At 44.6% G+C, this 24,365-nt stretch overlaps 1 protein-coding gene across 2 annotated transcripts in view; it reads right to left on the bottom strand.

Moving 5' to 3' along the window:
* The window catches only part of Ctbp2 (C-terminal binding protein 2), a 107,023-nt gene that overhangs the window by 41,532 nt on the left and 41,126 nt on the right, over positions 1–24,365 (bottom strand). The window contains exon 2 of one of the 2 annotated variants that reach the window (XM_010621201.2): positions 3,989–4,146. The exons of the other annotated variant lie outside the window; for it this stretch is intronic. Within the exon in view, the coding sequence (XP_010619503.1) occupies positions 3,989–4,046 (58 nt within the window). The 5' untranslated portion in view covers positions 4,047–4,146. The remainder of the gene's footprint in view (positions 1–3,988; positions 4,147–24,365) is intronic. 2 annotated transcript variants of the gene reach the window in all.

Raw genomic sequence — 24,365 nt, 5'->3', positions numbered from 1 at the left:
CGCACAGGGGTAGTCAGGCAGTTAGCAGTGTTTATCATGACTTTTTAGGAATGAGTTACACGGTAAAGTCACAGATCAGCTGTTATTATCCTCAGAGCCACTCTTATGCATTTCTAAGACATTTGAACAAAATGAAGTATCTACTTTTCTTCAAACTGAATGTTGAACGCCCATAACAAAGGATGGTATTGGTGAGATCAGACTATAATCCATACTATGGTGATCTAACAAAAAGCCTTCAGCAAAGCCAATGCAATGAAATACATATCCAGTAAGCAGGGCTGCAGAAAATGCCTCTCTGGGTAAATTTTTGCAAAGCTGAATGGTGGCAAGCCCTGGTCACGTCAATATTTGAGGCATAAAAAACTAGTTTCGGCCCAATGCAGTATGTCAGTAAAATGTTCTGGCTGGTCCAAATCACAAAGGCAATGCAACAAACAAGGACATCAGCAAGCTAAAAAGACAGGAAAGCTAGCATCTAAATTATACATCAAGAGGAGAAGCTTGCAATCTGGTTCTGACCAGTCTATGTTATCAAACAAAGGCTGTTCGATAACTACTCTTACACAACAGTGCACGAGGATTGTTTAATAGTAGGCATCAAGAAAAAGCAGAGGGCTGGGGATTTAGCTCAGTGGTTTCGCCAGCTGCCTCGCTAGCACAAGGACCTGGGTCGATCCCCAGTACAAAAAAAAAAAAAAAAAAAAAAAAAAAAAAAAAAAAAAAAAAAAAAAAAAAAAAAAAAAAAAAAAAAAAAAAAAAAAAAAAAAAAAAAAAAAAACAAAAAAAAAAAAAAAAAAAAAAAAAAAAAAAGAAGGAAAGAAAGAAAGAAAAAGCAGAGAGGTCCAGGGACTTAGCTCAATGGTTCCACTGACTGCCTCACAAGCACAAGGACCCAAGTTTGATCCCCAAGAAAGAAGAAAGAGGGAGAGAGAGAAGGAGAGAGGGGGGAGGAGGAGGGAGGGAAGGAGAAAGAAAGAAGGAGCAGAGAATGAATTATGGGGCCAGGGATTTAGCTCAGTGGTTCCGCCACCTGCCTCCCAAGTGCAAGGGCCCAAGTTTGATCCCCAGTAACCCCCAAAATGAATTATGAGTACCAAAATGGGAAGGTTGTTTAAAAAAAACTAAAATGTGGCTTTTAAGTCAGCTTAAAAGATTATTCACTATTTCAACAGATTTGGATAGAGTCCTAAAGACTTTGGCTCTGCCCTCATCTTAAGAGCAGAGGCCCTTAGAGGAGAGATTCTGAGCATGCAGAGCGATGATGCTCCTCCACACCATCCTTCCTTGCTCAGACTCTGTAGTTGCAAACCAGAACAGCCAGGAGTGCCATGAAGAGACTGGGAACGATATGCTTCACTGAGGAATGGGCTTGACAAGCCTCTGAAGGCAGGGAAGGATTCTGGGAATATGTGTGCAGTAATGATGCTTAGATTTTGCAAGACTAGTTCAGCTCGTAGTGGGAAAAACAGGTAGCAGTGGAAGAACAGGGTATGTGCGGGTGATCAGGAGTTAGCACTCTCAGAAACAAGTAGAAGAAATACGAAGTTCTTTTAAGTGCAGGTTGAACTAACTACAGAACAGGATGGTTTCACGGTTTTAATCCCTATAAAACAAAACCAAAACACCCCTACAGTGGGGTGCAGGACATGGGAAAGGGCAGAAAAGTTGGATAAGATCTGTGGATCTCCAAACTAACATCCTACAAATGGCTCAAAGTTGACAGAACAGAGACTAGTGAGAATCTGAAGATGTGGGTGTGCATACTGCAGGCACACAAAGCCTTTAGGAAGAAAAATAGCCAAATTCATGGAGCTGGTAGAAGAAAGAGGCCAGACAGAGCATCATAAGGCCTACATACTGGGAACAATATGGTAGTGAACTGCCATTACCTGGGAAATGGCATCACCTGTAGGTCCAGACTCAGGGAGGTGCTACAAAGCACTTATTAGCTGATAAGCAGGAGGAGCAAATGTGTGGATTAAGAGATATATTGTGTTGAGTAACTCAACATGAACTCATTGATGGTTATCAAGAAATTTTAAAAATATGATTGCTACTGTTTCTCAACAGGAGCACACATAGACAAAGATGATGGGTAAATGTTTGGCAATAAAAAACTGGATGCAAATTCCATGTCAAAGATGCAGAATTATGTGGGAAGGTTGGTAAACAACATTTGAGATAGAAGATTGAAAAGCATAGACAGTACTTCTGGCCTAAGTCTGGATTATACAGCTATGGCAGTGGGGAGGAAAGGCCAATGGCATCCCACACCATTTCTGTCTCCGATGTGATTCCTGCATGCATACCTGGAGGGCTAGAGTTTGCCCCTTGCCTTCCTGATAGTAACCTTGCAAAGTTCATCCACTACAGCTTTTGGAAGTCAAAAGTCAATTCTAAATCCCTCTCCCCAACCAGGTGAATCCAGATTGAGGAATACTGTACAAAACAATAGGCTTCAAATTTTCAGTTATATCAGTTCCTCTGGAAATCTAAAATAGACAGGACAACCAAACCCAATATGTGATCTGTGTGTTTCTTACATAAGCAAAAGGACATTAAAAAAACCAAGATAGCTTAAAAACACAAATGAGGGAAATGTGCACACGCTGTTTATTACACATTACTAGGATAAAGTTAGATTCCTAAACAATTACGCTATGATAGTTATATAAAAAAATGTCCTAAAAGGAAATACGCGTCAAAGATATAGTAAGAGTAAACTACTCGATCTATAGTTTTTCAGATCGCTCTGGAAAAATCCATTCATTCATATCCTTTGCTCACACATATGCATATCCACGCACGTCTGTGCCTTGATAAAAAGAAAGCAAGTATCATCCACAGCTAAATAGGGCTGTAGGAAATACTGGTTTTCACTATATTAGTCTTATCAACCTTTCTATAGGTTTTAAATGTTCTGAAAAGTTTGAATGTTAATTAAAAAAAAAAAACACCTTAAACACCAAGTTCTGTAAATTATAGTACCACCCTGTGGATGGGGGTGGAGGGAATATATTCCTAGGATACAGCTCAAGGAGTGTGGAGTCACACAGCAGAACGTCTTCAGTTCCCCCACCCTATACATCTTGAGCCACATCTATTTAAAGGACAAACAATTCCATATGGATGGCTGCAGGGAAAGACGGTACATATTCCTGCCCACAAGGAGGAGGCCAGCTCTGATTTGTATATGAAAGAGAATGGGGGCTGCTGAGCCCTTTCAGTACCCTCTGCAATGAGACCCAAAGGAAAGGCAAAGGTAAAGCCACCCTGAGTCAAGGCCAGTCCTGCAGTTACTAGTGATTACCTGAGCCAAGTCCAACTCCAGGGCTGGGAGGGCCCACTCAGCCCTTAGCCACAGGATCTTAGTTTTTTTTGCCATCACTAATTAGGAAAGGATGGTGCTTAATCAACATTTCAGAGTTTTGTCCCCAGTTTCCCATTAGATTTTAATGATGTTTATTTTTCCTTTCATGAATAAAATACTTCCAGACATTTTCAAAGATATTAGGGACTTGAACACATCACAAGGGGTAATGTTGGGCTCTTCATGAATATCTTGGAAGTCATTGTTCTAAGTATCTTAATTTAAAACAGATAAAGGCCAGAAACTTCAGGAAGTTAAAAAAAAAAAAAAAAAAAAAAAGCTGGTCCTAATATACAACATCTTTCATAGGCAAAATAATCTTAGGTGTATAGAAGAAATGGAAAACAAGTTACAAGCCTCCCACTTTCCTGCTGGCCCCCACCCCAACCTGAGAAGCTAGGACCATCCTTTATGAAGGCCAGAGCCACTGCCCACACAGCCAAAGACAAGGTACAGAAGGTGCCCAACAGTGGGAAAAGAACTAGAACAGGAGGAGGGGCTCTGGCTTGAAGGTGCTGGGGCCTGGCACAGCCAACTCAGTTGAGCAGATCTTCAAAGATTTGAGCAAAGGACTACGTGTCTTTCAGTAAAACCGCCAACCACGCTGGCTCTTACCTTCACAAATTCTGTCCAATCGCTGTCGCTTGACTTTGTGCTTATCCACAAGGGCCATTCTTTATCGAACTTTGCAACTCTGATTCAAAAGGCAAAGCAGTCCTCTAAGTACTTAAAGGAACTCGCAGGAGTCTGCGTGCATTACGCCACTATGAACCCTGAAACAAGGAGAAAAGAATCCTTACTCTCTGGAGACCTTCAGGACACAGGCCAGAAGGCCACTCACGACTCAACTGCCACTTTCTACAGGGGACCTGTCATTTGACAATGTGGTACCTGCTCTCTTCCATAAACAGGTTTCTCCAAGTCCAGTGAAGCAACCTCCTGCTTCCTATCTTGTAAGAGCAAGCAATCTAGCACACAAGACATTTAGCAGTTATTTCTGGAGGCAGCAAACAACAGCATATGGATCTTTTGCTTTAAACTTCACACCAATTACCAGCCAACCTCAATTGTAATAATTTGTACTCCAAGGCCAGAGACCAAGCAAAAGCTAGCTGGACCTTCCCTTAATTTCTGTGACCCACAGAGGCTCTGCATGACAGTAGTGAGGGGAGGTGGGTACAGTGGTGCAAGTTCATGAACATTTCTGAAACACCAGGCGGCAGGTCCCAGACACAACTGCCTTGAGATGCAGACACCCACCGTGGTTACATGATGGCTTCTACACCACCAGATGGCTCACAAAACTGCCTTCCAGGAGCGGGCTAGTGAGGGCCAGAAAGCAAAGCCACAGGTCAGCACAAAAGCTACTCATCCCACTTCATGCAAATGGAGGTTAGAATACAGCAATGTGTGCCTCTGCTGTCTTCCTAAACGTTCTTCTAATGCAGGAAGGGGCTCCAAATGGTATTTGGAGGGGCACTGTACCAGCCTGCTTGCCTTGGCATTTGGGACCCAGCTTTGAGTAGCTAATGAGCCTGTCCAAGGATCCCCATGTTTCTTGAGAAGGGACACCCATCTGCACTGTGGACTCTCACAAGAGAAAGCCAAACATGACCTGAGGAACAGGGAGCTGCTGCTCAGCCTGTTATTAGAAGGGGTCAGGACCAAGGGACACAGGAGAGTCTGGTCCACATTTCCTGTCCTTCAACATACACTTAGGTCCCCCAACCAGGAACCGGCATTTAGTGCCCTAGCATTCATTCGGTCCAGTCTCTCCACTAGCTGTCACATGAAGAATCCCAACTAAGGGCTACACAATGTTTAAGGAGCCATCCTCTGTGTATTTATCCAAAAATATAACCAAACCATTGTTATTCAAAGACCAACCATAAAACCCACAAAGCACCCACAAAATAGTTGTCTTTAGTTACCAGAAAACTACAAAGAGAAAATAGGAGACAAAGTGAGGCTCATGGTTAAAAGTGAGGATTATGATGTATGGTTATCAATTATGCACAACTGTAGGAGTTACTTTATCAAGGGTCAGGCTGCAGGTCTGGCTGTTAAAAGGTAGGCAAGTTCCTGGTAGTTAATGGCTAATTTCCCAGCAATGAGGCTGAAAAAAACACCTGAAGATTTATGGCAATAGTTATTTGATTTTCAAAAAATGAGCTAGGAGGGGCCGGGGATTTAGCTCAGCGGTTCGGTGGCCTGCCTTGCAAGTGCAAGGACCCGAGGTTCAATCCCCGGTACCAAAAAAAAAAAAAAAAAAAAAAAAAAAAAAGAGCTAGGAAAAAAGCACAATTTCTAACTACATTAATAATTAATGCCAATGCCCAAGGGATACAAAACTCTTTCCAATCCTAGGAAATTCCCTAAACCCTGGAATGAAACCAGGCATCCAAGAATATTCCTGCCACCCCACACTCTGAGGCTGAGGAATGAGGATGGAAATTTCAGCTCAGCCTGGCCTATTAGCAAGACCTTGTCTCAAGAAAGGGCTGGAGATGCTGCTCAGTGTTACTCAGTATAAAGGCCCTGTGTTCACACCCCAGTACTGGAAAATCTGGAATGAACAAGAGATGTGGGGGAGGGAGAGATGAAGGCTGTCCTAAAATGACTGGGGTGAACACATGGACACAGGTGTAGAGCTCTGGTTGCTGGGTTTTCCGGGCAAGACAACCAACCATGCAAGGAGGAATCCTAAGCCCAGCAAACCAGAGATGATGAGATGGAGGGGGCCAGGACCTATGGGTGCAAGTTGGGTACCCACAGGAACAGGACTCAGGCCTGCCTGCCACATTCCTTCGCTCAGGCTGGAGCGCTGCTGTTCAAATCACAGCCGAGCCCCTCCACAACTACGGTATGAAAACAGAAGTCCACATTAGCTGCCTCATCCACAGGGTGAGAGAATTAATTAGTTAATATTTGTGAAGTACTGTGGAGATGAAAAATGACAGCGTTAGGATCTGAGGCAAGATGAGTTACACATCTTCCTCCCCTACCCCCAGTGAGGCGTAATCATGCTTTTTGCTTTCCTTTGAATTTTAATTTGTGTCATTAGATGGCTTCCTGAAAAATTGATAAGTAGAATCTCGATCATGCAATCAAAGGCAGGATTAGCCATCAGCTTACACAAATGTCTGTGCTCTACTCTTTTAAAAAGAAGTAGCTGGTTCGTATGCCTGGCTTCTCTGGAGCACTTCTGTACATTCCTCTTGGCCCCCAGCTTCGGCATCCCCCAAAACCACGTTCCAGGCCAGCCATGTTGGCAGGGAATGCAGACACACAGGGCTACCAGTTGCTACGTCTGGCCCAGACTTTATGGCAGTGACCACAGATTCCATACCTTCCTGCCTATTATTTCTTGTGGAAGGGAAGGTAAGCAATGTGATATTTTCCTCTTACACTCTCCTAAGGAGGAAGCTATTTATGAGGACTTAACACGGCCATGTTTCTAATGACAATGGAAGGCCCTGCTCAGAGCGGAGTGGTGCACTATGGGGCGTGGCTGATTTCTCCACCTTACCTCCTACACTGTCTTTGGGCTCCCTTACATCACAGGCTTCTTGTGTTTGCTATGAAAACCAGCCTTGATCTTAAATTTTAAGCCGGTCTCCACTCATAAATCATGATCATTTAGCCACAGAATTTGTCATCATCTCTTGACACCTTCTAGTCAAAATGTTTAACAAAGACATAAAGGTGGAGAAGAAAGAAGGAATGTGTCCATTACTGCACACTTGCTCTACTCATACTTCAAACCATTACAGTGGTGCAGATGCAGGCTGGGACGAGGTTCTAGAACCCATTTGTGTAGTGACCTTGGTTGGTGTATCCTGGAGACTCGTAGGACAGGAACAGTGTTAACTGTGACCCAGAATGTGTGTAGAGACGTGGTGGGAAGCAGCATGCCGATGAGAACTGCTCCTTCCCTTTTCTGGGTTCAGCCTTCACACCTACTTCCTTTTGTACAATAGTCCCAGCAGTGGACCTGTGCTACAAGTAAAGCTCAGTGAAGTTCAAGGTCAAGAAGAAAGTTGGGTCTTTCGTGAGGAAGAAAGGTAAATGAAGCTAAACCTCACAAAAAGAAACACCTCTTTCTTCTCAAATAGAGATACAGGAGAACTCCAACTCCAACTCCAACCAAGGATCAGAAAGGTCCCCGTGAAATCGTATTCCTTTGAAGTAAGAGATGTGGCCTAGGGCCAAAATGTTTGATGCTGAGAAATCCAACTTACTCTAGTTCTCCTATATCTGAGGCGTTGGGAGCTCTCCACAGTTTCATTAACCTGTGGTCAACTACGGCATGCAAATATTAAATGAAAACCCTAGAAATAAAATATGCATCAGTTTTAAATTTCACACCGTTCTGAGGAGTGTGATGAGATCCTTTATCTTCCTGCGTTTTCCCATCCAGGATGCAATTCATCTTTCTCCAGTGTGTCCACACTGTATATTCTCCCCTCCCATTAGTCACTTAGGAGTGGTCCCTGTTATCAGATCAATTCTTATGATACTTAAATACAGGTGCTCGAGTAACCTACATTTTACTTAATAGCCCCAAAGTGCAAAAACAGTGATGCCATAAAAAAATCTGTAAGATACTTCCTATAAGTGAAAAGGTGAAATTTTATCAGAAGTATGTATACACAGAAAAAAAAAAAAAGAGCATGTATAGTGAAATCTGGTAAAATCCACGGTTTTAGACATCTACTGTAGATCTTGGAATAAATAACCCATAGATAAAAGATACTTAGATAAAAAGGTACTTTAGATGTAAAAGAGAAACACGAGATTTAAGAAATAGTAGTACAAAAAATTTAAAACAACATATTTTACAACCAGATGCTTTGATGTGAAACAAAAACAACCAGAATTAGGGCAAAAGAAATGGGAAGATTCCCCTTGTCCAATAGTCTAAACTCTGAGCAGAGTTAATTTTTCTAAATGACCAACAGCCAGCACCTGTCCAGACCAAGCCACTGCAAGACTGAAACCAGCCTTCACCAATTTATATTTTTTAAGGCTCAAGTAATTTTTAAAAATCCCGTTTCTTTATTCTACTTCCCATCTTCATAGAAATTATGCAGCTGAGAGATTTACAAAGTAAGTGTGTGTCTTTAATGGAAATGAAGATGAAAATTCTTCTAAAATTGGTTAAACATGATAAAAGCTTTCAATTCTTTTAAGGAAATCTACTTAAACATTATGTTAATAAAGACTAAGTTTCACAATAGTCTAATGAATGAGTATTATCCCAGTTAAGCAAGACTGACAAAGTCCTCTGCATGAATCTCCAGAGTCCACAGAATACGTTTCAGTGTTCACAGTGGAGGCACAGATTTAAGTGTCAGGGGTGAGGAGATGCAATACAATCAGGAGCATGAGGTAGAACATCTCACCCAGTCTTGGGACCTCGTGAGAGCAAGACAGGCTCCTGCAGTGCAGCTGCCATCCCAGCTGAAAAGGGTCCCTCCACGTACAGATCCATCGGGCCTCTGTGAGGAAACAGCACCCATGCAGGAAGGAGAATCCTGCCTAGCAATGAGGTTCAGTGAGGGAGTTCAGAGCATGTGAAGACGCGGGGTCCTCCATGGCACCTTGACAGTACCAGCCCACCGAAGTCACCTGCCCCAACACCTGACTCCTCATCTAATCACAGAGAGGGCCACAGGTGCTTGTGACATCCCAAGGAAGCTATTCCAGGACATTCATAGCCTAGCATCTAGCAGACCCCTTTGCTGTGAAGAGCTACAAAGAACTTTCAGACATAACAAGGAAGATTCTAGGAATCCCGAACGGCATGTAAAACACCAACCTCACCTTTGGTTAAAAGGTTGGCAGACTGTGACAATCAATAGCAGAATTATTGTTAAGTGCTCTTTAAGAAGGAAATGAAGCTTGTGCAAAAGATTAGACTGGAAAATGAGCTCACCAGAGCCAATTTTTGAAATTATAATGGACTAAATGTTTTCAGCTCCTAAAAATTCTTCCATGCTGAAAATTCTCTCTTCCTCTTGTGCATTTGTGCTCCCTCCCCCCACCGCCGTACTAGGGATTGAATCCTAGGCTACATACCTGTTTTGTTTTTTGAGATAGGGCCCTGCTAAGTCTTTAAAATGCCCCTGGTGGGCTTGGAGTTGTAATTCTCCTGTCTCAGTCTCGCAGATGATGCTGAGGGTATAAGGGTGCAGCATCATGCTTGTCTCTAAATGTGTACTGATTCTTGAATGTTCAAGCCCAGGTCCCATTGTGATGGTATTTGTTGGTCGGGATATGGGATTGGTGCCTGTAAAGCACCTCTCTCAGGTGGGAACAGAGCACAGTAAAATCCACAACCTTGGAAGTGAGCTTTCATTAGACCCCTCCACCTGCCACCACCTTGACTTTGGACTTCCTAATCTCCAGAACTTTAAACCACCCAGGTGTGGTATTTCTGTTATAGCCACCTGAACAGACTCAGATAAAGGCCAAAGGTGACCACTGCTCCTTGATCATTATTCTGGAAGTTACGCAAACACAGTGTCTCTTTTTCTACTTCAGGAGGCAGGGAGGTTGAACACATGGCTCAGGTATCAAACAGCATAAAAAGTCGTTCAAAAGTCTCCCTTTCTGCAGCTCCCTACTCAGGCCCTAATGTAACCACAGAGCTGGGGAGGTAGCTCAATGGCGGAGCACCTGAGTTGAAAGTCTGAAACAAAAAAACAAACCAAAAAAACCCCACAGAAGAACTAAAAGTAAAGCTCTTGAGGAGTAGTGGGTGTGGCTTAATGGTAGAGCCCTTGCCTACCACACAGAAGGCCTTGGGTTCAGTCCAACAAGAGTGGCGTGGTGTGGGGGTGAGGAGAGGGGAGAGGAGGTAAGCAAGGGAAGGGCCTGTAAAAGCAAAATGGTTTATAAAGTAAAAGAAATTTATATAGTAAGCCTTTCAAAACACAGAATCACAAAAAACAGCGCATGTACTACCACACCCAAGGCCATCACAGCTTAGAAAAGAGGAACCATTTTTTATTATAATTATAATAATAATTATTATTACATTTTTTGGTACCAGGGATGGAACTTGGGTCCTTGCACTTGCAAGGCAGGTGGTAGAACCACTGAGTTAAATCCCCAGCCCAACTTTATTTATTTTTTACATTTATTATGTGCTAAATACTTTATGAACATGTCTCATTTTAATCACAATATGTTGAGAAAGGTATTTTAAAATGGAATACAAGTAGATATTAAAGAAAATGCAAAAATCTTACTTCTATGAAAAATATCTCCTAAGAAAAGAACCATGACTTACTACATTGTGTATCATCTTAAAAAGTGGCCAAAATGTTTCTCGGGATACAAGTCATAAAGAAGCCTCTTTTATAAAGAACAGACAAAAGCACAAAGTTTTCTCTTCAATGAACGAAGCAGTATAAATGGAACAAATTAGTATATACATTAGAGTATTTTTGAAACAGCAGAATATATAATGTGGGGAATTATTTGGACTTCTCCATACCTCCTACTTATCTATCCCCTATTTTGCTCTTTTCTTAAATATCTGTATTTTGTGTTTCTCAGAGAAACCATGTTTTTCTTGGCCAAGAAAACAGAGTAATCCTGCTGGGGAGTTAAAGGTGTTGCACATGGAAAACACACCTCCTAGTGTTAATGCAAGACTCCAAGTATTTTACTTGTTAAAAGCTATAATTGAAGGCAGAAGATCTGAGCAGAACGAATGAATAATTTTTCTCTAATTGGTTGTTTTATTTGGGCCATAATGGAAATTAAGTGTGGGTCTTCACATTCTAAGGAAAACAAGACACTCTTGTCTTTAGAATATTCACACATTTTAAAAGCGCCTATCTTCCAAATATACCATGAAAATAAATGTTTTAATATGAGACCAAAGGGGGGAGGGAATAAAAGCAAATAAACAGATTTCATTCAAATTAAGAGGTGTAAAAATGCTACCTTGTATTCCTGCTGTGTTTAGAGGAGAAATCATAGGAGCACTCTGAGTTTTGCTTTTCCAGTTCTCTACAGGCTCTTTCCTGCTAGGGCATGGGAAGTCTGATCTGTAGCTGTACAGCTGGCAGAGCAAGGTAGGGGTTTAGCAATCTCGAGCTCCATGGGACAGGAGTTTTACCTTCAGCAGGAAATGACTGAGAATGTTAACAGCTGAACAAGTGAAAGTCACACAGCCGAGATCTAGAATATGTGAAAGTTCTCAGGGTCCTTGGTCATGCTAAGCTATTGGGAGCCTGTGGCCCAAGGGTCACTGAGCGCAATGCCTGCAGCCTGTGACGTCCATGTGCATATGCAGTTCATCGGCTGGAATCTGCTGTAGTCTGAAAGCACATGTAATGGACCTGGGGACCAACCACAGCAAGTCACCAGGTCATACTTCCTGGAGAAAGCAACTGGGAGTCATCCTCTAGACATTAGGTTTTATCTTACTGCAAGATATAATGTGCCAGATAACAAATGTATATAGTATATTAACATATACATTCGTAATATAATAGATACTATATATTACTGTATTAACTAGATATGGTTTAGACTTTTAATCTGGAATAAGGAAGGAGGGTTTAATGTTTTAGGGAATTTGGAATTATTTAATTAATGCATGAGCTACACCTATATATAAATATCTAATATATGCACTTAAAGGAATTAGTCGGCTGCTTATGAAAATTTAAACAAAATCTTTAGATTTTTGTTGTTGTTGTTGTTTTTTTACTTTATCAGCTTCTTAAATTTTTTGTTGGGACGGGGGGGTAGAGACGCCCCTGACTGTCTTTGTGGACTGCCTACCCTCCTTGGGGGGCACAGGTACCCTGCTGAGATTGCAATCGGCTCACCTCTTGACACTCTTGAGTTCCAGAATGTACATCCTGGGCTTGCCATCTCGGGGCTTGCTCTGGGCCCCCGCCACCCCCACCCTCCGCGTCCTTCTGGGGAGCAGGCCCAGCCCAGGGTAGGTCAGGTGCGCAGCAATGGGACCCTTCGGCCAGCAGAGGGCGCTGCGCACCCTGCCTGGCCGAACCAAAGCAGCAAAGGGCCTTCCTTGTTTCATTTCCAATAAGGGCTCTAAAAGAACCTGAAGAAAGTAAGGTCAGAATCACTAGAAGGAAAAATCCTGAGCTGGTGGGCGAACCGTGTGTATTTCCTTCATCTCTGGGAAAGAAGAGACAGAAGGCACCTCCAGTCTCCCAGCGTCTGATGCCTTGTGGTGGGAACATGAGCCCCTAGGAGGGATTCCGTGCCAAGTTCTCCCTGCTGACTCTCTTTCCTACAAGGAGGGGTGGGATCCTCCTTTGCAACAGAGAATTTCTGAGGCTAAGAGGCTGTCAAGAAGCAGGGAGGCTCCAGGCCCAGGGGGTAGGATCTCCAACCCACAGGAGGCAGAGACCATCCTGAGGGGAGATTTTCCATTGTGTCCATGCTTCTCACTTATCTGTGAGCCACAGTGATGGAAAAGGAAAACAACCTCACAGGGAATGGCATTTACAAAGAGGGAAGAATTGTGGAAGGACACGAATGTACAGCTCTGCAAAGGCCCATCATGATTTCCATTACAAACTACAGCTACTGGGGCACCCACACACCTCACTAATTGGTGATTGCTCAATTCTCAACCCCTGAAATAACCTTTGTTGTGAGATGTGGGAGACCTCACACACACTTACTTAGAGGAAGGCGAGGCAAAGGGGATCTTCCAATCTTCCTAGGAAGGGATTGGAGCCATCTAGGAGTACCTGTTGAAGAGTATTCCTAGAATCACACATTCTCCTTGAATTAGTTCAGCTGCTTCACAGCAAGCTACAGTCCTGGATGCTGGTAGGTGAACATTCTATTTTAACATGTCCCAGAATGTTCCCTGGGTGGAGAGAAGCTGCTAAACAGGAGCGGGATCGTGCAATGCTTAAGGTGACAAGCTTCCTGCAATCCCAGCACTCCGAGGCAGCAGTGGCAGCCAATGATGAGTGGTGGGGTGCAGGTGAATGCTACTGCCTATCAGAACATCACAGTTCATCTGTGCTGATGGTCAAGGTGGGAACTTTACCTAAAATCCTACTAAAGAAACCTTGGACAAAGCAATGGCCACTTAAAAATCTGCCGTGAGCCAACTTGTAGGCATACTGTATATACACCAGAGCCCACACTAGACAACAGACAATGGAAGGAGGCACTGAAGACTTGTGATTCGTGAGTACCAAGCTCGTGTCTCTGGACCAGTCACCATGTAAAAATAACACGAGGCAGTAATCGAGGCAGGTTCCTGAGCTTGCACTCCACATGGCCTTCCTGCCAAACCTACAAACCTATGAGCTGTGGACAATATAATGCTCCAGAGGAATATATCAGAACACCTAATCACAGGGCACATTGACAGTAATTTCCTTGTTATGGATTGAAGTATATCCCCCTCAAACTGGGTTGAAATTCTCAACCTCAGTACCTCTAAAGGTGGCCACATTTCCAGACAGGGTCTTTACGTAGGCAATCAAGTTAAACAGAACTAATATTTGCTATCAGTAGGGTAGGCTCTAACCCAACAACACATGGGCAGAGGAATACTGATGTTAAGACACAGGGAGAAATGAGTATCTGCAGGCCTAGAAGCTTTTCCTAGAACAGGTTCCCTAGAAGGAGACAACCATTACAACACCTTGATCTCAGGCTTCTCACAAGACAAAACTTTCTATGATTTAAACCACACTGTCTGTAATACTTTCTTAGAGTAGCCCAAGGAGACCCACGCCTGCCTACTGATGGCACCCAGAATTGGCAACTCACAAGGGACCTCTAGGGCAGTGAGACTTAGAGAGCCCAGGGTCTCTGCAACAGGGAACCTGCTTGTGGTGAAGGGGTAACCTGTATAGCGCATGACATGCCAAAAATCTGGGCACTCTAGAGTGTAGCAAGTCACCCAGGACTCGGTCCTGGGCTCCCAAGACAAGACACAGAAAAAGCAATCCTAACACTATCCCTTAGCGTGTGCTCTGTGGTCCAAGTCTGGAGCACCCTGCCTTTGTGCCCCTCCTCCTCCACCTCAGTGCCAGATGGAGGGTACAAAAGTGTGGTCCCCACAATGCAGGGAGCAGTGGGTACGTGCCCACAAATGCCCATGGCCCTGGTGGATTAGCAGCTATCAGATGGCTGGGCTATGCCTTCAAAGGTCTTGTCCCCAGCTTTAACCATGTAGTGTGAGACAGAATGTTAGGAATGTGCACTCTGTACTCACGGGTATGAGGTGTTTCCGCTTTAGGGGAACACCCAACACACACTGCTGTTGGGATCCTGGAACACAGGCCACACAGAGCAACTGATCATATCCACGGATGTGGCTTCGGGACAGCCTCATACATCTCCACACTTCCCAAGTTCCTGGGAAGTTGTGAAAGGACACTACCACTGGCCTATTTGCTAATTCCAATTTCCTTAGCATGAAGGCAGGACACACAACACAGCATGTGGTTGACCCTAAATGCACTTAGGTTTTTTTAAATCCGAGAACTCCAAAAATAACTCTGGCATGAATAAATGATGTCGCTGCAGGAAGACAGTGTTACCCCAGGTTTCTAAGGTACAGCTAAGAGTTGATCTCGAGGGCTGAGGTTCCCTTAACTCTACGAAGGAGCTAGTGTATCCCTGGCACTTAGAACACACTGTGCCAAAGGAGCCGGCTGAAGTGACCTCCCATCTGTCCTCTCTAGGCATCTCCCTGAGTCGGTGCCAGGTCAAGGCCCATAGCCACACGTGGTACCCGGGGCCAGAGCTGGCTGTAGAAGGCCTGTGGAAAAAATAAAGATTCAACAAAGACAGGAACTGGATCCAGAGCATGGGTCGCAGTGCAAGTTTCTGACAGGAGAGAATCATACACCTCTGGGACAGAATCTTGGGTATGCGCATCTCAAGCATTCTCTTTGGAAGGAGAGAGAAGTCTGTGGTGCCCACTTTTTGCCCTGGGCAGGCTCTGGGATCAGCCTTGGGGCCAGGGAGATACAAGGAAGCATCTGGAGATTTGAAAAAGAGTACAGTGGAGGGTTACAGGAGAAGCAGGGACAATGACCCAAGGCCAGCCTGCGGGCAAAGAAGTGGATCCATTTCTGCATGGGGGGCTTTTCAGCTGCTAGATGGTCTTCATGACCTACCCAGCTCCTACCAGGGTTCTCTGGACCCAGAAGCTCCATGCAGCAACCCACTAGGAACCCAGGTGTACTCAGAAGGATGCCTGGGAAATGGTCATGGGCCATGAGTCGCTGGCACCGTCTCTTCCCATTAGGCCTACTGAGAGCTCAGCACAATGACCCTGTCAAGTCTCCTCCCTTCCTGGGGCAGATCCTGTCCTCATCATAGAATCTAGAAGAAGAAAACAATGGCCTCAGATACCTTCAGGGAACCCCTCCATCTTAGTGTTCATGCCCTTGTCTGAGCTTTGTGTCTAACAAGAAAAAGAAGCAGGTGCTGGAATATCACTTAAAAGGCCAGATTAAAAACAACCATGGCTTCCATCACTGGCATCCTCTTCATTTTCACCATCTCTGAGGGAGACCAGCCGCCATGTAAGACAGACCATACTGCTCTATGGAGAAGGCCATGTAGCCAAATGCCAGTGGAGAACTGAGGTCCTTGGATCAATCATGAGGTCACAAAGAAATGAATTCTCCTCTAGCTGGGCCATCAGGTGAGACCCCAACACTGGCCAACATCCATCCATACTGCAATACCACAAGGGACCCTAACTTCAGGCACCCAGCTAAACCCATGAGGACTACTATGAGATAATAAAGTTATGTTTTAAGCCACAAAGGTTTTGCAGTAATTTGTCCCATGGTAACAGATAACTAATATAATCCCTTACATAGCCCACCAAATTTACTATGGTCACTGACACAGTATAATTAAACAGAAAAGATGGAGCCACTAATACACTGATGAAGCACAACAGCATGTTTACATTACCTATAGGCCAGAGAACATGAACAAACCCACCTAAAGTGCTGTAAATTTTTAGGTGCCCATGCTGACATTGGGTCTGTGATATATCCACTTCTATGAATTCCTGGTATAAACAGCATTCTGCTCATATGAGCAATACCTACAGGCCTAAAGACTGGAAAGTCTGCTCTTATTTTCACTTACCCTAGGCACTTAAATAAATTCCTGGGCTACACTGAACATGCAGAGTTAATTAAGATGACACCCTGGGGTCTCCACTGACTCACACACACCCATAAATCTGGGTGACACTGAAAAGATCTATCACAGTCAGGGCTACACATTAAGAATGCACCTTCTGCACTATTCTCAGCATGATAATTCACTGGGTAAACAGACCCTTTGTTTTCTTATTCTTAGAAGTGGTCCCTGAAACACAGCTATTTCGTCCGAGCTCTGCAAATCCAAGAAAAAGAGGATGCAGGTAAACATGAAAGGCACTCTGTACACACTTTCAGAGCAGATAGCCATTCTTATGATTAGACATGTTAGGCATAAGCTCAGAGGCGCTGAGAAGCCCCACCTGGAACCCAGGAAGCAGAGAAGCCACAGAGTGAATCTGGGCAAGCATGCACAAAGCAACCTGCACACATGCATAGATGCAATCATGGTCTGAAATGCCTGTGTCGTTTGTGATGACGTCTTAGAACCACAGCATTCCTGGTGCCTTCTGTAGGGTTAGAAGTCACCAAATCTGAGCGCTACTGTCACAGAGAACCTGAGACTCTACAAAGGCAGCTCATCACTCCCAGTCCATGTTTCTGTTTATCCCCTAGACCCTGAAGCACACCATACTCCCAGGAACATCTCTGCACAGGCTTATTAGTGCAGTCTGGAAGCAAGCAAGGGAGCGGGATGGGGCCACATTGGCCAGGTACCAACATAACCATGATTGTCTCATGTAGGCACATTCCTTGGTCCTGGAACCACTCCACACCAGAGACAGAACTGGTCTGTAGATTCATTTAGAAAGAAAATAAAAATTGAGCATGGTGGCAGATGTCTGTAATTCTAGCCTATAATCCCAGCTATTTTGAGACTGAGGTAGGAAGACTGCAAACTCAAGATTTGCCTGGGCAACTAAGTGAAACTGTCTCAAAATAAAAATTTTAAAAGCCTGGTAATGTAACTCTGTACCAGAGCAAGCATGAGAGCTTGAGTTGAATCCCCGGTACCACACCTACAGAAGCAGGGAGACTCATACCCCAATGTTGGGAGGGACAGGGGTCCTCTCTGAGGGGTGGAACTATTGGAAGGGGCAGGGGGCTTTAAGTGGCTGAGATCTTGTACCCCTACATGCACTACTTTGAAAACAATAAGATGTTTAATGTGTGATGAGATCTGTCCTAAGCAGTTTTGAATGCTAACTCACACTGGGTGCACACAAGCATAGTCCAAGTAAATGCTGGTGTACTGATTCTAGAAGACAGAATATCCACATCATGAAGATAACTGCCCCAGCAGAAATGGCCATCAAGCTTCCATACCTGTCCCACGGGTGGGGAGTGTGTATGTGTGGGGGGTTGTCAGAAGAGTGGAGTATTGGCTCTAAGAAGCCCTGGAGCCCCAAAATCCACTGAGAAAAAAATATCACAACCCAGTGGTCCGAGGGACTAGGGATACCTGCTGAATGCCATTCCCTCTAGCAATTCACCAGACTCAGACATTGTTTCTGGTATGTTCCACCTCTGGTTCAGGCACAACCCAGGTCCCTTGTCCTGGATGTGGGATGTTAGCTACAGAAACTTCCACAGGCTTAGGAAGTTGCCAGCTACTGGGAACCCAAGGCAGACCCAGGGCACTGTTCCTGGTATGTGATAAGCTTCAATCACAGCTCACATCTCCATGTGGAGCTCTGGAAGGTTCTCTCAGAGACCTCTGGGCCCTTCACTACAGTCTTTGTTTGCAAGTGAACTCTTGAGGAAGAGGCCAGCATCTGTATGCACAGAGGGCAGGGTGCTTTTCAGGTACAGAGCCACAGTGGGTTCTGGGTCAGGACTTGAATGCCACATCAGGTCCAGGGAGGCGGAGGGAAGCTACAAAATCAGGAGGCAGGGTGCTACCCGCAGAGGGGAATTCAGGAAGGGTTAAATGGCTTAAAAACCAAAATTTATGAAAATGGCTTCAATATAGTTTGATGAGGTCAGCGAGTACAGAGGCCTAATGACACTTGTAAGAAAAAACATCTGTCGGTGTCAAAAGGTCGGCAGGAAGTAAGTGGGGTGTACGCAGCTCTGATTGGCTGGCTGGATACTCCTAGAAAGAGACACACATGGCTTAACTTAGCCCTAGGGGAACAACAAAAACCCCTTTCAATTGTACTCTGACCAGCCCCGCCTCAAAGTCTTGGTCCCTGCCTGGCAATCAGCTCTTTGTTTGCTCACTGAGGCCACAGAGGCTGAACCATTCAGAGCCAGCGGTCTTTTGGGAAAGGCGGTTCTTCGTGCAAAGCTCCCCACCCCACTCCCTTGTCACAGAATCCCCAGCTTGATTTTGTCATAGGAACACAGTTGGGTCACTCGACTAGCAAATGTTTCAATAAATCTATCATCACAAGAATCAAAACAAGAGATTTCTTTGGAAAAACAGGAAGTACTGGTACATAGCATGGCTTAAAATAGGGCTGGCTTGTTCCATTTGTTCACAAAAACTCTAGCCTCCAGAGCTTCTGAGCCAACTCACCTTTTAACGTTCCTTCAAGAACACAGCCATTTCCAGGGGCCAAGGCGGGCCTGGTGTTTGTTAGGCTCTGATGCAGGTCACAGGTCTCAGTCCTGCCAGTCCCATTTCCTGTCCACAGGCCCCAAAGAGGGCCTGCCTTACCACTTCATAGGAAGCCAGGCCCAGCCCCACTGCAGGAATCAAGCCTGGTGCTTTCTATAAACCCTTTCCATAAGCCCTTTCAGGTTTCTCTTGGCAATCGTTTACAACTTGCGGCCTTCTGGAATCCATGTTCTGTTTGTTCTCCATAGACAGCTACAGTTTTACAGAAGCCCTGACTGTTAGGAAGAAACTCACTGGAGTAACTTGAACTCAATCACCACGTGGCAGGCAGAGCAATATGCCTGGTTTCATCTGCATCTGAAAGTCTGGGCAATAAAGAAGCCAGAAAAATTTCCATTCTTCCAAAAGGTACCCACTTCAAAAGGTGCAAGCACAAGTAAACCTGCCAAGACATGATAAAATTCTGCCACTCATAGATCACACACAACCTCTGTGTCTCTACAAGGTGCTCTTGTGTGCGGTCTCTTCTTAGGCTGGCTTCCGCCTGCTACATCTAACTTTCTCCTCTAAAACAAAACCCTTAAGTGAGACACTGATTGTGTGTACCAGGACTCTGTTCTAAACATGAAGTCACAGGGGTCAGAGAACCAAGTCTGCCAAATAAGGCACATGGAGACTCCACCATCTCAGTCAGCCTCCTGAGACCAGGTCAGACTATTCTGTTACCACTAGGAAGGCAGAAGGATTCCATGCATTGGATCTACCACAGGCATGCAATGTGTACCGTCTGGGACACTATTAAGTAACCTCCCTCCCAAGGCAGGTGGCTAATTGAAAAGGAGTAAGAAAGTCCATGCTTAAAAACGAAAACAAAAGCAATGCTGGATGTTTCAGCATCACGATGCATTTTTACAGAGAAAAGCAGATGCATAAAGCCTAAGATACATAATTTCATTTCAAAATGTGAATTTAAAAAAAATGTGAACTTAAAAATCCACTTTCAGGAACATAGAAAATTGTAGTGAGAATAAAAGGAGAGAAGGAAATTACAGGATGTATGTAACTTTGAGAAGTAACAATTCAGATGATATTTAACTTGAACCTAAGACTTGCCATCTCTCACTCTCCCAATTCACAGCTGTTCTGGACTCATGAGAAGGGGCTGGCCTGCTGCCCCCGCTGACTGTCCACAGTAAGACTTAACCTTGACCTCGAAGGGCACCATAGCTGAAGCAGTGGGCAGCTTCCTGTGCGTGGCACACATGCCTTGATTTGCTGATCTTTTGGGGGAGACACATGTCAGGATTCTTAAGTTACCCAGGACTCTGATACATTTCTAAACGTGTTCCAGTGCCCTAACCCAGGTTCATCTTTCCCAACGGTCAAAGGCTCTAGTCTCTTCCAAAGAACTGAAGTTATCGTACGGTGGGTTATTTTTTAGAGTGAACAATACAGAGAATCTGAACATATGTGACCATGCAGCTGATCCACACAAGCGTTCCCCACAGTCATTTATTTTAAGGCATCATGTGCTATTTTTACACTCCACAGAAACACTGCCAAGGGAATCCACAGAGGAAAACAAAGAAGCTGTAGCTGCTGAGGCTGCTCTGACATCATATTTTTACAGAACAAACTACCACGGTACACTATCTGCTACCTGGTCTCAGAGACAAATGTCATAAACGAAGTCATCTGATGTTGTGTGAGACCAAGTGCCCCCCCTTTAAGGAAAAGTTCTAAGAGGCTTTCACATGAAAACACAGTATTTCTTACTGGCTGTGATATTCCATCTGCAACACTGGTTGTGAACAGGTGACAGATGTGAAAATTTTGTGAGACAGAATGCCTGGGCCCAACAGGAAAAGTTCTATAGCCTCAATCTCTGCCTTGCAAATCTGTGCAGGACAGGGATGAGGAGAGGAACTGTGGGCTGTGTGGGCACATATGACCAAGAGCGGAGAGGAAGTTGAAGTAGGGACCTCAAATGGATGAAGATGTTCTATACAGGCGCAGAAAAGCTGAGCCCTACACTGGAACCAGACTGGCCTTCAACCCAGAGGACCTGAACACTGTGACCCATGGCTGGAGATCCTCCTTACCTATGGGGGCAGAGTTCTAACTGAACAAGGGTAGGAAGAGGAATATACCAGAGACACCTGAACACAATTTTCCTGTTGTGGAGTCTTCTGGTCAACCTGGAGATGTGCCCTGAGACACTCCACAGCCGGACTCTATTAAATCTTCGTTCCTTGTGAACCTTGTAATGCTGACCTCTCACAGGATTCCTGCAGAGGCAAACAGCCCTGGTATGAACCATTTATTTGGACTCAAAACATCCTTCCTGGGACCATCCCAACAAGCTGAGCATACTATTTTCAACTGAGGCCCTGGCATTGTCTAGAAATGTTTTCAGGGCTAAGCAAATTGCTAAAGCAAACATGGTACTTCCCTTTGCTAGGCCAGCCAAGCGCTGCTAGCAGGCTCCCAGAAAGGACTTGTAGGCAAACTGCCCCCTCTGGTGGAACCGCTGGCAACAGACACTCTGGCTGCGCAGAAGCTTCAACATGGCACCAAGATTCAGAGGACCTAAACTTGCTTCCAGAGTGGCTCCTTTGTAGTTACTTCCCACCCCCAGCAGCCTGCAGATGTAGCAATGAGGTACAGCACATTGCAGGGCTTCCAGTGTTCTTCACACTGTTCTCAGCACCTTGCTGGGTTTTCAAGTGTTTTCCCCACCAGTGTGAGCTAGGAAACAGGTGTGTTAGTCATTATCCTCATCCAGAACACCTTGCTGAAGGAGGGTGCAATGACCCAGGGAGGGTAGAAATGGCCCTGAGGCCAGGCAGTCTAGCTGTATTCAGGCTGCTGGGCCTAGAGAGCACCTAAACCACCTACATTTTACTTTGTATTTTAAATGCTAAAACGAGAGAGTCATCCTTGAACTTGAGGGGAAGGCAAAAACCAAGTGAACTTGCAACTGTGCCTGCAGAGGAAAATGGACAAGGCGGGGGACAGCTAAGAACCTGCACCCCTTGAGTTTTGAGCAGTAGGAAAGAAGGGTGCCCTGGGCTTGGATAGGGAGGGAGACTGCATTTTTGTGAACACAAAACTGATTGATAGGCTGGGTTTTAGATGTAATAATGCAATTGCTGCTTTATAAATAAAAAGGACCTTATTTTTTAGGAATATACACTGAAGTATTGGCCAATGTAATAAATTTATGATTAGGATTTGCTTTGAAATAACCTGGAAGGGTGCATGCAAGAGAATGCATGACATGAGGTTGGCCACCTGTTAATCGTTGAAGCTGGCACAGAGGTACACCTGACATTGTGCATTTCAAGCTTCCTGTTTACTCTTTAAATCTGCGTATCTATAAAGTGGGGTATATATTCAATTTTTAGAGGACTGCATATAACAAACACTCTCAGGGCACAGGGGAGCTTCACGTAAGTTGGCCACTGCTTTTATGGCTGTCGGCACTGATCAGGAATACTAAGCCTACTTACGGCACACATGTCTTTCTGATGTGCCTAAGGAAGCCACCTGAACAGATCACCCTTGTGGACTTACAGGCAGCAGGCTGAGACTCTACAGGAAGGAAGGGAGAGAAAGACACCTCCAACCCAGCCACGGAAGACACCTTGGAAGCAGCACACAGCCCCCAGCAGCTGCCTTGATCCAGACCTCACCACATCATGTACTGCGTTGCCTGGCCATTGTTGGCTGGATCAAGAACAATGAGCAAATTATCACCATCACATCATCCTCTTTATAAAGTGATCCGGAAGAGCAAATTATGTGTTACTCCTGGCACATCTTCATTTCTGATGTAGAATGAGTGTGGGTGAACTGCTTTGGTGAGTAAAAACATCACGTTTAAGAAATACAGATTATGTATTCGTCCACATGCCACACATGTGTTTTGCGCATGCATTTTAAGGCCCATCACACCCCAGCGAGGAATGAACATTTGTTTACAGTCTGGGCTATAATCACATGAGGAATCAGCCAAAGACAGTGAGGTCACCCCAGGACCCCCAAACACTGCAATCCGCTCAACATGACATGACTTAAGTACAATCCTTTCTTGCTGCAGCAAAACTGTTAAATTCCTCTCAGCATACACAAAACCAGGGTAAATTTCTTGTCCTTTGGCTCCCCTCCAGTAGCAAAAATTAATTGCCACATAAAATTGCTGATTCCTACCAAATGAAGCTATACGATTTATCAACTCGAGAATGGTGCAAACTCAATAGTAGTTTAACTACATTACCTGAATTATTGCTGTGTTTTCTATCAGTGACAGCTTTACGGGGAATGTAAGTTTTGCGAATTCATTCATACACAACAAATTTCCAAAATAAACAAAGGCATTAGGCGGAGGCAGCTCCCCTGTGGCCTTGTCATAGCCATTCTCAAAGCTGGCACCAAGGGGCTGAAGTCCCTTCTCGGTGCCTTCACTGACAAAGCTCCCAAGGCTGGAGCCAGAGGTTCTCACTTGCAGATTCCCAAGCTGCAGCAGCACCCTACCCAAAGGTGCTACCCTCAGATGAACCAGTGCTTCTGCACCCTAAGTTTAAAGCCCATCATAAATTAATTATCCAATGCCACATTTGTGTAGGAACCCAGTTATTTAAAATGCATTAAAAATAAATCACTGCCAATAGCTTTTTAAATTTTCTGCCAGGGCAATGAATTTACAAACAGCTCACATGGCGCAGCAGTCATTTAGTCGAAGAAGTAACTCTGAGGAAGCCAAATGACAGGCACAGAAGGCACAGGCAGCACTGTGCTTTCCAAGGGCAGAGCTCACGTTGGTCTTACTGGAGTCCTCTGCCTCAATCTGGACAAGCCTGTCACTTAATGGGGCTATTCCTGTTTTCCTCGTCCTTCACCCCATTCCTGTTAGACAACAAAGAATCCACTGGAATGAGGCCAGGCAACAGGCAAGTAATCTTCCAGTTTCCACAAGCCCTGAGACAGGCCAGCACTTCTTCACAATGCTCCAAAACAACTTCAGGAAGAATCCCTGGGGAAAGAGTATCCTTAGCAAGGTCAATGCAACGGACACTTACCTGTCCTCAAAGAAAAACAAACAGCTCTGATTCTCAAGGGAGAAGCGCTGTACATTCCCTGTAACTTTAAGAATATTAAAAAACAGAACAAAATATGTTGAAGAGTCCACCACCCAGCGTCCAAGTTTGCTTTATCTTCTGTTCGTAGCTACAGTAATACCCTAGACCAGTTTTAAAACTCTGTTCTTAAG

Source organism: Fukomys damarensis, unplaced genomic scaffold (assembly GCF_012274545.1).
Source record: "Fukomys damarensis isolate Sample0158 unplaced genomic scaffold, DMR_v1.0_HiC HiC_scaffold_8, whole genome shotgun sequence".
Taxonomy (NCBI): domain Eukaryota; kingdom Metazoa; phylum Chordata; class Mammalia; order Rodentia; family Bathyergidae; genus Fukomys; species Fukomys damarensis.
This window is presented reverse-complemented; position numbering and strand designations above follow the sequence as displayed.